Here is a 13,698-nt window from a genome sequence, read left to right on the forward strand (position 1 = left end):
AGGAAGAATGTTCATGTCTAAAGGCTCTACTAAACTTAAAACACACATTTTTGCACGTTCAAGCTTAAAATATCATTACAAGATTTTAGATGGTTCGTTTTTAAAGGGGCTTTCCATTTACAGGTGCAAAAAGCAGGGTGAGCCCTATGCAGACCTTGGAATGTACTTTGTACAACTTAAGTTTAATACTATTTTTCACGAGACACATTTACACATATATACATGTATATATAATTGGTTCATTTATCAGTTACATTAGATTTGTTTGTGAATGAATAATGCTTATTGATTATTTGTAAAATTTAGTTATTGTAAAACCTTTTTTTAAGTTTATACTACAGCCTGAATATAGTAATTATGGCTAGGATAATTATTAAAATACTTTGTCATTTCATTGATAATTTGGCATTACAGTACTAAAGATGGTATATCTTTGTAATTTTGTATAATATTCATTCCACTTTTACCAAATTACTGATATGGGTAAAGAAACAATTTTATTCACATTTATAACATAAAATATCATAATTATTTATCAAGATGTATGTGAGATATATATGAACAAAACACCAATTTTAACATTAAGTAGAAAATACATTTTGCAGATTGGGGAATTGTTATTAAATAGGGGATTCAAATAGACCTACCTTCTATCTGCTGGCAGGCGATCTCATTGGTGAGACAGAAAACAGTCAAGAATATGAAAACAGATGCCCTAATATCATAAATTTTCTAAATACTCAATAAAAATACATATATGTATATGAGATTGGAATGATCAGGAATAATGCAGTAGAAACCGTACTTGTGTTTTTTATTGGAATTTTTGTGAAATGTTTTTTTTTTACTATTAAAACTAAAAGAGTTGCTGTGGTGATTGGATCCAAATACTTTCGTGCCTTGAATCTTGTTCATATTCTTGTTAGTAAAGAAGTTTCCAGTCCAGGTGGTGGACAAGGAGGGGATGACTAAAGAATGAAAAAGTGTGTGGATGAGAGTAAGAGGGGTAGAAAGAGGAGAGGATAAGAGTGATTGCTTTTCCCTTGTTCAAGGGAAAATGTAAAATTTTGGATCAATTTCTCTAACCGAAGATTAGGTGTCTTCTATCATTTGACAATCTGAGTAACAAGAAAGACATTATCCATTGTTACAAAGGACAGGAGGCCGGCTCTTTGCTATTACACAATTCCATGAAAAACGTTACTATTTGGTATAGCATTAATCTATATTTATCAACAGTTTGTAATTAATTTCATAGTTTCTAGATGAGGACCACGAAATACTGACATTACAAAATACTTAAAAGCCTTAAATGACCCCAAATACTCTACTTTATTATACAATTGTATATCTTCTAAAAAGTTATTATGTAGAGGATACGAAACGAAAATGTGTTTTACAAAATAATTTTTGTTATTTTATGGGATAATCAATTTTGATCAAAATGAAATATCTGCATGTTTTTGTCGTTTCTACATTTGGCTCTTTTTTGGCCAAAGAAAAGCTGTTACACATAATCTGGATGAAGATATACTTAGAAAGTTGCGCCGACTAAAATATGTCAAAACTGGTTCAAAGCTACAAATTTCATCAATTCAAGCTTGCAGGAAAAGTTATTTATGATATCTTTATGTATTAGAACTGACAAAAATAAAATGTGTCATCTGAAAGAAAGAAACCATCCAGTTTTTCTGTGTACAAACCTATGGAATCGCAATGCTGCTAACACAACATGATATCACAGGCTTGAGGCTGGTGAAAAGCAATAGAAAGCCTATGTTCAAAGCTCGATGATTGCTCTATTTTTTATCAAAATACTCGGCTTGTAAGTGCGAGAAATGCATAAAGTTTGCATTGCTGTGTTTAGTTGATTATAAGCTTTCAATTGGTATATGATGTAAGTAACATTCCATGAATATCAAAAATTCTTGGAGAGTCAACTTAATCAAAAATTCAATAAAAATACAGCATGGAAAATATTACACAGAAGTCCCATCATAGATCGCTTCATATGTCCACAGCTAGCTAAGCTCAAATTCAATCAAACTCACTCAAGCACTAACCTATAATCTAGGCGGAGGCTGCAGTTATTGTCTTTGCTGTTATGCTGAACGTAAGCGATATGTCTGATCTGGCGAAGACTATGCATTGTGGCTACGTTAGCAGCCACCGCCTATACACTCCTGTCTTGCTTTGGATGCTGTTTATTCATTATCAACTATGAAATGACGCCAGTTTTTCGTTCGAAAATTCTCATGCATATGTATGAAGAAGAAATAAATCGGACCGATCAGAAATACGTTGGAAAGAAAAAGGCAATGCATATAAGTCATGTGACCTGACGTCACTTTCTTCATCCAAAATGGCGATTATGAGTACACGCGAGAAACTTCTGCGAGAGTTTGGATTATGCTGCCAATAAACTCCGCATTCCTAGTGGAAAATTCCGAAACCTGTAGAATCTGCCATTCGTAGCATTGGCACACGACAGCGATACAGGTACCGGTACGGATCCCGGGACCACAATACGTCAAACGACGAGATGAATACATGAATATTGATTAGGCAGACGGGAGTGTATAGGAGGTGGCTGCTAAAGCAGCCACAATGCGTAGTCTTCGCCAAATCAGACGTATCGCTTACATTCAGCATAACAGCAAAGACAATAACTGCAGCCTCCGCCTAGATTATAGGCTACTCAAACACAGGGCTGTGACAGCAATATACAGCAGATATCTAGGCTGCTAGAGCACAGGAAGAAAACTTCAAATTTTCTGCTGGACTGAGCAGTTCACAAGCAAGATGGCGGTATCAAGGAATTTTGAAGAGGATATTCTACCTCGCCTGAATTTTCACTGTTGTTTAGAACCTCTTTTTAGCAGTGATAACATTTCCATGACATTTGCTCCGCTCTAAATTCCACACACTAATTGAATGACCATCTTCAACCCTGGGTTTAACACTATACTCTACCCTAAACCTAAACATAAAACCCTATTGCAACCCCAACCCTACATCTTAGATGAAATTAAACCCGGAGTAATTATTGCAGGAGCAAATGTCGTGTCACCGTAATAACAAGTTCTCTGATGAATACAAATTCATTCATGAGCAGACAGGCTTATCTCTGATAAACTCCTAGGGTCCGTCTTACAAAGAGTTGCGATTGATCCAATCAACCACAACTATGGAAAGCCAGCAAAGTCAACATCTAAAATACATGTTTGCTCAGAATATTTCATAGATATGATGTATATTCATACTGTCCCTGTTCTTGACAATTCAGTATGCTTCTCTTTGTTTTCAAATGACATTGTGCAAAAGAAAAAATATAACATTGTTGGATTTCCATATACTTGAGGTTGATCGGATCAATCATTGTAAGATGGGGCCCAAACATTACAAACTTTGAGAACACACAAGCACCATGGGCTATGTATGCACACGTGCAACTACAGGGCTGGGGCTTCAGACAATACGTCAAACACTTGACAATTTACCAACAAACTTCCATTCAACTCCAAAAACAATGCTAAAATTGCAAAATGTAAGGATCCATTTTAGTCCAAAAAATTTTTTTAATAAATTTAATGTTCAATTCACTATGATTTGCATGGATTTCGAGCATCATAAGTATTACAAGTGACAGGTATGAAATTTGAGTGAAAATCCCTGGCTACAGTGTATGGTAGATACGATTTTCAAAATTCAATTTTTTAATTCAATTAGTCTCTCAGCAGTTCCCTGTCTGGACATAGTCATCAAGGAAGAATGGAAGATCAGGGGGTCAGTAGAGGCCCCATCCTGTAAGAGGCTTCTCAAAACATACCCCCTCCTCTAACGCGACTAATGACAATACAACAGGAGATATCTCACCTCGACACCATGTTCTCCCCTGTCTACATAGTCACCAAGAAAAAGGAAGGAACAGGGGGTCAGTAGAGGCCCCATCCTCCACAGAGCCTTCTCAAAACAAACCAGATCATGGTAGTTACCATGGAGATCACCTGCAATACATACATAGCAAAGGTAATGAGGGATGAAACTGTATGGAAAAAATACCAATTGATTGAACAAGTAAGACATTTAAAATTTCATCAAATGAGTTGAAACATATCAAAAACATTATAGTTTCGCATTTTTAAAGAGAAGTTTTATGGATGCTATTGACTGTAATTTTTTGTACATGCCTTGCATTTATTCTGAATTGTATTATTGATAGTATTTTTATGTTATAGGACACAGTACTGACTGTAAACCACCCAAGGAAGAGGAGAATAATCATGATATTCTCATAGCTTTTAATACATTTGAACATCTCTAAGTGATGTTACAGATATATTACTACCTGGTCATTGGATTGTATCAGTGTTCCACACATAAATTGCACAATCTCCACTATCCAGAAAGCATTCTGGCCAGGCAAAATTTCACAAGCACACAAGCCCATCCATAACATTTACATTCTAATGGGCACCCATTTAACACATGGGTAGAGAGTGGCAAACAAATGCATTGCCACAGTGTGGAATGGGATTCCAACCCCCAACATATAGAGTTAAGAAAGGGAAATAGGAGAGACAGAGAGTAATGAAATAAACATAATCATGGAATTCTGGCTGCTTTATTTTCAAAGGATTGGAGAATGTGCGTACACGACGTTCCGTTGCCAGATTGGCTGAATCCACAACCAGCGATGATATGGGAGTGGTATTTGTGGGGGCACATGCCTCCGGGCAACAGTGCTGAATTTCACCCCTGACCCACTTGCCCCTCCCATATTTCTTTGCATGGTTGTATAATTGTAATTGTTTTTCTGACGTAATGTATTTGTACTTTTTATATTGGTAAAAAAATAATAATCTTAATAAGGGCTGTGAGTGTTATCACATCAGAAAATCTGCAGTACAGATACAGACAGGCCGTCAACATAATAGGCCATAACATACCTAATATATACGTTGGTGCACTGAGTTTAATCAATCTTGATTCATTGGCTAATACTCTCTGAGCTTCCCGGCAGAGAGCTAGCAGACACTTGGCAAGGGAGAGCATCTCCACTGTCCCCCAACTGAAGTGATCCTTGGCCTTGACGGGGGATGCCCCACCCGCGTTGGTCCCCCCATCACCACCACCATCAATGACGGGACTACTTTTGATGGACCGCTCGAAGTAACGTAGGCCGGTAAGCATCTCATTGGGGTGGGATCTCTGAGGAATAAAAAATAAGAAGACTTGTTTATGAGTATACATAATGGCCCATATTTCTGAACTCTGATTTAATTTAAACTCTGGTCTAATGTTGTCGTTTAACTATGGAAAGCTAATTGTGACAAGAATCTTACAATACAGGTTCCAATTTACCAGCTTCTTGGATACTTGAATCATCCATAATTGTCCGCGAATAAAGAGTAATTTCCTTCACCGTTGAAACATAAGGAAAGAGCAAATCAAAATAAAAACATGAAGCATATATTATAAATTAATGTTTACACCTTTGGATTCCCATAATTTTTTTGCTGAGTTAGACCAAGGCCTTAGTTGACCTGGACTTCAGTATACGAGCCACAGAAGCTTTCTACACTTCACTATTCAAACGTTTTAGGGGGGTTTCAATCATATTCATGGAATGACCAAAATTACTATTTATTTAAATTCTTTCAATTTTTGTGGCAGATCTATCAAATATTCAACAACTTTTATAATCCTCAGTAAATGCATCGCATAATCACTCCATATCACTTCATGACTTCATACAAAATTTATATACTGTTATGGGTTCATAATGTCTGACCATATTTTTATGGGGTTGACAGGGTTGTTTTCTTCTTTCACAAATCAATTGAGGGGGAAGCAGTTCATAGAAACCTCATCTTTCATGCTTTACATACACTTCTTTTATATGTTTGCACTTTGTAATACATATATAAATCAAATTGAATAAAATAACTTGAGTAAATATTTTATACTCTATAGCAAAAATCTTTAAATCTAAAGATTTTTATCCCTCTATTTGGCTCGTATTTGCCAAAGAGGTTTCCATTGTACCATGGTACAAAACCATGAACTATGCAGATTTTTGTACATAATTACACTTATTTCATCGCGTACACTAAGAAAAGTCAAATTAATTGCACACTTCAGGCAAAGGGCGTTATTAAGAGAAGCATAAATACAAGAAATCTGCATAACCATGGTTTTGTAAAATGGTACAAGAGAAACCTCTTTCAAGAATACAGGCCTTTGAATTGGCACATTCATTTCAATGTTATCTGAAATGATGTTATCTGAAATCCTACACATTTTTCATACATAGAAGAAAGTTGAACCTGATTAAATGAGTCGACTGATGAAATCCGCTGCATCCTGTTCTTATCCCCATCAAGATGAGGACCTACACTGTTTGATACAGCTCCAGTATCTAGTTATGACATTTAGAACAATAATAATGGCAACAACAACACTGACAATAAAGATGACAATGACATAACAATAATATCAATATGATAATAAGCCATTGTCATCAATAAGAATACTGGGAATGGAGGAAGAAAAAGAAGAATATAGAGAAGTGCAGAAGAAGAGAAATAATAAAAAGATTTAGGAGGCGGAAGTTTGTATAACAAGTGGAATGCCTCTGGCGGTCTCACCCGCATTACAGGATTCGATATAGCAGGATGAATAATTATCAAAATTCAATGAATTTTTTGTTTACTTGAGTAAAGTACTTATCGAGTCTCAGGGAGCATTCCCTATCTACACTTTTCATATTCTAAAATATTTGTGGCTATAAACGAGGCATCTGAAACTAGTTTGGCTAGTTTGTCACTAGATTTCCCCTAAACATTACAAAGTATCTGAGTAGTTGTAAGGAATTTAAACATAGTTGATTTATTTTTAGACTGTCAGGAGAAGTCTCAGAGATCTCGCCGTGATGTTTCCACAACTTCCAAGCAAATTTTTTGACATATAACTTGAGGATGTCTCTGATTATTTTCCTGGAAGTTGCACCCAGGTAAAAGCATAAGCCTTTTAATTGTAGCAGAGACGTCAACAAATTGAGACATTGGTAAAATATAGACTTCAAAAGTCATTTCAGAAAGGCACTAAATACATACTGATCAATCATAATGATTTTATACATGTACCCGCCAATTCCCACAAAGTTCTGACATCTGCAAGAGTCCCGCTCCTCTTGACCTTGACAGCATGGGTCGCAAGCTCATACTCTTGACCTATTGACCTTTTGATCTCTGGAGATTTGAAGATGGCAGCAACAGAATCGCTCTCACTTTCACCAGATGTACAAGCTGCAAGGTGAATGAAAATGAAATGTTAAGTTCTCAATCAGGAACCTTTTCACAAAACACTGAGAAGTCATACTTCTTGGAAAACCTTCTTAGTGACAAACCACATAGGATGAGTATAAAGGCTTGGTCCCACTGCACTTGCGGATGCAGAGAGGAAGTAAAATGAAAAAGAATCTTGCCATCCATTGGAAACGCTATGTATCGCCTGTGCATTCTTTGCATAAGTGTTTCATACGCTCTATATCCATCAGGCATCCGTCCACTGTGATTTCATTGTTCGCCCATTTTGTCCATTGTCTGGGGCGGATGAAAACAGATGGAACCACCCCAAAATTCTGCTTGTCCGCTGTATCCGTTACAAATATGTTTTGTGTCCATCAACCAGTGGGACCAGGCCTTTAATAAAACATATTACATGCACACTGAGCCCACTCATATTACATCCATTATCTTTTGAGGAAAATAATCCCTAAAATCCTAATATTGGCAATTTCAACCACGGAGCATGGTGGCTCGGTGGTAGAGTGCCTGCCTCATGAATGGGAGCTCATGGGTTCAATCCAAAGTCTAGTCGTACCAAAGACGGGAAAAAATTGACCTTTTTTATCTTTGCACATTTATTCATCACAAAAGCAATCAAAATATACAAAACATGCATTGCATTTCAATTAATCAGACTATTGATAAAGATGGGACCTCTTGCCTTCTTGTAATATAGGTGCCCAACATTTTAGAATGGAAAAAGGGTAATGATATGTTTATGCAGTGTTCGCTGTCAAATTTCAGAGTTCTGAAGACAGTCTCAATCTTGGCCTACATATCTAATAGGTCCTACATAAACCTTACAAGGAAAAATATGGCAATGAAATGAAAATTATAATGTTGCTTCAAATAGTTTATTGTCCTGAATGATAGGGGAAGGCGGGGTAAGTTGTGACACTTTTTGCATTTTGCATGTTAGAATTGATATGACTAATAATATTGTAGAAATAAGTACCTTGCCTTTAAATTTGATTCTTGGGAAATATTTTTCACCTATATATATATCTTTCTACCACCACACTGAAAATCATTGTGACCTTTGAAAAAACTGATGTCAAATGGCTCAACTTGCCCCATCTGTGGGGTAAGTTGTGCCACCGTCTGGGGTAAGTTGAGCCACAAAAACTATGTACAAAATGTATGCGGGAGAACCAGGATGTCAATTTTTCATTTAAAGTCTTTTCACTTGCTAATTCTCTATAAATACTAACATCTTCTAACAGTAAAAGAACTGTCATGTGAATTTGCTCCTTTCTGTCTGCATATCAATGGCTTTTTATGTTTTTTAATTTTTTTATTATATATTACCATAAGAGTTACCATGGCACAACTTGCCCCATGTTGGTTGGCTTAAATTAGCCCCGTCCGAACTTTTTGCGATATTTTCACATCCATACATTTCTTATGCATCCATCATGTAAAAGACTATGACAAGAGTGAGAATCCATACCTGGACTAACAATATTGTTCTTATTTCTATAATATATTTAAAGACGTGTGTGGGTAAAAAGCACTTATCTATTTCAAACCCTTTTTTACTTTTTTGACTGAAATTTGTATTTTTCCCTCTAAAAAAGTACTTTTTGTTTCAAAGTTGAAAACAATGTGGTGGGGTTGAGGGTTATGCAATGGGTCATCAATAAATGACACCACCACAATGTCTGACTCATTCATTGTTAGCCTGGGGGTGGTGGCTCAACTTGCCCCCATGCTCAACTTACCCCGCCTTCCCCTATACTTACAATCACTTGGCTGGCTACCAAACCTCATGGTAACACTGTGGGTTCTCTTTTGTCTCTTTGTTGATTGACTCTTTTCACTGCTACACTCCTCACCAGATTCAGGAGACCTGATGATACGTGAAAGAAAAGATGAATAATAAAAGGGGGAAAAAACTATTCGTACTAAGGAGACCTGGGGCCCGTTTCATAAAGGACTTGCAACTGTTGTAACTTTGCCATTATGGCAACTACCATGGAAAACTTGATTATGATAGACTGCTGAGCCCTGTTACCATGGTAGTTGCCATAATGGCAAAGTTACAAGAGTGGCAAGTCCTTTGTGAAACAGGCCCCTGATGATATGAGAAAGATAGAGAAGGTAAATAATAAATGGAACAGGTCTCCTCGTCATACCCAGGAGACATGATGATGAATGGGAGAAAGAGCAAGATGAGTCGTAGGGGCTTATATCACTTGCACAGTGCAATCAACGTGTGTGGTGAATCTACATGCAGAGCTATGCAACATACAACACACGTTTAAAAAAAAAACTCTTAAAAATATCACTTTTGTAACCAAAAATACTCAGTACCATTCAGCTAATAATTTTTTTATTATAAACTTTGGAATCTTTTTATTTATTCAATAGAGCGCTACAAAATTTTAATTTTGAGCATATTTTTGTGTGGGCCCTCTTTTGGTAGAAAGTAAAGTTGGACTGAATTGGAACCAAACAATATCTCTTTTCAATTTAGAAAAAAAAAACAATTAAAATAATTCAATTAACTATAGAGCCAAGTTATAAGATGAATAGCTGTAATGGGGAGTCCTAACAGAGAATAAGGTTATATCATAACTCTGTACAATGGATGAGTGGGTCATTTCATCCAATAGGTTAGGCAGAGCATTGTACAGGGAATACTTACTCATCATTTGCATTGCCCCACTTATCTGGTATACTTGACTGAGGAAGTCGGAACAGGGCTGAAGTTCCGCGAAACTTGAGCTGGCCTACAGCATTCAAGAAGTCCATCAGGGTGAGTGAAACTTTACACTCGCTCCCAAAAACTCTGGTAAAAGTATGTAGAAAAAGATCCATGAGAAAAAATGAACTGGCATGTCATGAGGCAATGCTGGTCCATTGTTGTTGGCCAAAAAAGTAAAAAAAATCTCTTTAGCATTCTATTCAAATCTATGCATTTTTCTGGCCTTATGACAACACACGGTACCTCATTATCATGTAAATATTCATGAATGAATCACAATGCTTGGAATCCAGTCAGCAGACATAGTTGCTATGTATGGCAAGCTTCACAATCTTTACAAATTGTCTGCAGATACCTTCATAGAAGATGTATACACAAAATATTCTGTTTCATTGTTACTGATTCTTTAAACTGCATAGTATCCACTAAAAAGAAGAGTGATATACATACATACATACATACATACATAACAGTAACTTATATAGCGCTTTACCAAAAATATGATCAAAGCGCTTTACAATGAATAACTAATAATACTAATAATGGAAATTACATCAAACAGCACTTTAAAAATATCTATCTACAGGGACTGGTGCCTGATCTTAATGCCCTGTTCACCCGCAGTTTAAGGAACTTGCCCAGAAGGCAACCCGGCAGGTTCATAACTCACAAGGGCTCTAAAAACACCAGGCCTAAGCTAAACCCTAACAAAAAACTAACTTACGAGAGAACTAAACATAAATATTTAAACCAATAGTTACACCAAAAAAATCATAAGGAGAAAAAAATTCAATGAGCAAATAAATGTGTTTTAAGCAGAGATTTAAAAGTTTTTAACTTGTCAGCAGATCTTAGTGTTAGAGGCAGTTTATTCCATAATTTAGGCACAAAATTAGCAAATGCTTTATCACCATATGAACTAAAACTTCTTCAGTGTTTAAGGAGGTATTGGTCAGCATGTCATCTAAGGAATCTAGTATTGCCCATATGAATATAATTACTGATTATGTCTGATAGATAACCAGGAGCTTCCCCCATACGTGCTTTAAAAACAATGCGTTCAGAATATCTACCAAAGTACCTAATAAGGAAAAGGTAAAACTTTTAATTACCTTTTTTTTCATTATTATGTCTAGGAATAAGCACTTAATTTGCTGTAAAAGGTTTGCTTACAGAGAGTCGATAAGCCAACATTGTCACATTTCTCGTCTTCATCTTCCTTTCTTAGTCCTATTTTCTCTACTATATTCCTTGATTCTTCTATTTTCTCCATTCCTCAGTTATATGAATTACCTCATCTAATCTGCAGTGATCATTGAAACTTTGGTCATTCCTTGATTCGAAGTAAAAATTGTAACTTTATATTTGAACGATACTTGGGAGATCTCTCGGCAATGTTTTGTCTTTTTAAAAAGCCCTTTTGAACTTAGCAGACAAATTTAGTGAGTTGAAGAAGCTACACAAAGATTACGGACAGAAAATTGCCACCCTGCTTGTTAAAAGTGGTTTTATAAATAGCAAAAAGAAAAAATATGCATTTATTTTTATTGAGATTGCAAACAAAATGTATCATATTATAATGTAAAATCACAAAATTCCATTAATTAACACATGTTTTTATTTCATACTTTCCACAAGATACCAGTTTTAGGACATACACATTCATAGTAATAAATCAACAGAAACAGTTGCCAACACTTTCCGGGAGATTAACCAAAACTTTTGAGAGTTTAATAGCAAGTCAAGGAATACTTACTTTGCGAGAGTCTCTGCTTCTTTCTGGAGCGTCTTAGGGTCAATGGGCTGACCTTTGATTTTTCTTATATCAGAAACCATTTGTCTGAAAATAAAATGCAGAGAAGTCATAGATTACAAGATTTAAAGTGGTCCAATACCTCATTCATACTTTCAAAGTTTTTTTAATGATTCAGTTTATCTCCAGAGATTTCACATAGTCATTTTCAGTGACTTATCTGTTCCAAGCCAATCAGATGCAACAATTTTAGTAGTTTATGACAGCTGTCAGTGAAACTCACTAGGCCTATTTGTTTCATAAAACAGTTTCCTAATATGGACAAATTTTTCTAACATGCAGACAAGTAATGATGGAGAGTGTTTTGAATAGTCATTTTCAGTATGGAGTGTTTTGAATAGTCATTTTCAGTGACCAATTTCTTCTGAGCCAATCAGATACAATGATTTTAGTAGCTTATAACAGCTGTCACTGAAAATTACTGTTTCATCAATTGCTTTCCCTGATGTTGACAAAATGTTCATACCTCATTGAGCCCCATACTGGAGTTAAAGGGTACATTGCCACTTGGCCTCCACTCACTTGGGTTCTGTTTCATAAAGACTTGTTATAGTAACAAATGCACAATTTCTATAACAAATTTACCATCAGCCAATCATAAAAAAGGATTTCAGTAGCTTTTAACTGTTATTGCAAAGTTGTTATTGTAACAAGTTTTATGAAACGGACCCCTGGTCTACTTTTTGTTTGCTTTCATCCCACATGGTCTAATCCTAGTTGGTCTACATTACCACTTTGTCTATGAAACATTTAAGCTAATCTAATGAGAAATACATGAGGGCGACGGATGATTTTTCCCTCATGACAACCAAAATTCCCTAAAAACTGATGCTTTGGGGTGACCATGCTTTCTAGAGTCGCCCCAAGATCTGTCACACACAAAATATTCAAGATTATCAAAAATCAATATTCTAACTATGGCAGAATAATAATTGCTTTTACTGCAAAAAGTAGCCCTCAAAATGAAAGAATTTGCCCCAAAATGTGGAAAAAAGAAAGCCCCTAAAAAATTAAAAATTATTTCCTGCCCTGCATTTAGCCCATTTACCATTTTGTCTAATTTCCTCTTGGTCTAACATCACTTAGGGTGTGTTCAATGTCTATTTCAAAATTTTAAATGGCAACCTGAATCAAGATTGAAAGCATGATTACAAAACGTAGATATAATTAGAAACAAAGGGTATGTTCGACAAATATCCTCTTGGTCTAAAGCCCATATTCTATACAAGATTATCATCTATTATTAACCGTATCAGAGATCTGAGCAGGGCAACTTTAATACATTGTTGCCTGCTTAAGACTGTGATCAAGTGGTCGGTCAATAAGTTTCCACTTGTTTAACTACGGACAAATTTATTGCCCGCTCAGGAAAGTCTGAGAAAATGCATGGAAATGTAGCGGGCAATAAAGCAGAGAGCTAACATCTGCATATTCTAAGCGTTTTTGTATGCGTCCTTGATTCGCGCAGTGCTATACGTCACAATGTTAATCAAGTTGAGACAGTGCTGGGTACCGGGGACGCATCATTTCAATTACATCACAATGGTAAAGTTCAGAGGCCCAGTCTTTTCAACATGACAGAAATAGATTCCCATTCTTAAACTCTAAAATATCTGAATTCTAACGATTTTTGCTCTAGATGTCTGATTTGGTTAATAATAGCAATATTGACTGGCCTGGGGGCGAAAGGACATATATCGCCCTCACTAAAGTGATATCACCCTCGTCAACGACTCGGGCGATATAAATCTAGTTTGGGCAATATATGTCCTATCGCCCCAAGGCCAGTCAATATTGCTATAATATCCACTTTGTATACCACTTTT

General features: G+C 36.0%; 1 protein-coding gene across 1 annotated transcript in view; it reads right to left on the reverse strand.

Annotated features, from left to right (window-relative positions):
- Positions 1 to 846: 846 nt before the first annotated feature.
- The window catches only part of LOC135155947 (uncharacterized), a 39,724-nt gene continuing 26,872 nt past the window's right edge, over positions 847 to 13,698 (reverse strand). Inside the window, exons 7-15 of the mRNA XM_064106540.1 lie at positions 11,816 to 11,899; positions 10,000 to 10,143; positions 9,095 to 9,201; positions 7,149 to 7,310; positions 6,330 to 6,421; positions 4,950 to 5,211; positions 3,399 to 4,007; positions 2,707 to 3,138; positions 847 to 2,058 (exon numbers count right to left, since the gene is read on the reverse strand). Of these exons, the coding sequence (XP_063962610.1) occupies positions 3,847 to 4,007; positions 4,950 to 5,211; positions 6,330 to 6,421; positions 7,149 to 7,310; positions 9,095 to 9,201; positions 10,000 to 10,143; positions 11,816 to 11,899 (1,012 nt within the window). The 3' untranslated portion in view covers positions 847 to 2,058; positions 2,707 to 3,138; positions 3,399 to 3,846. The remainder of the gene's footprint in view (positions 2,059 to 2,706; positions 3,139 to 3,398; positions 4,008 to 4,949; positions 5,212 to 6,329; positions 6,422 to 7,148; positions 7,311 to 9,094; positions 9,202 to 9,999; positions 10,144 to 11,815; positions 11,900 to 13,698) is intronic.

Source organism: Lytechinus pictus, chromosome 2, assembly GCF_037042905.1.
Source record: "Lytechinus pictus isolate F3 Inbred chromosome 2, Lp3.0, whole genome shotgun sequence".
NCBI classification, from domain to species: Eukaryota; Metazoa; Echinodermata; class Echinoidea; order Temnopleuroida; family Toxopneustidae; genus Lytechinus; species Lytechinus pictus.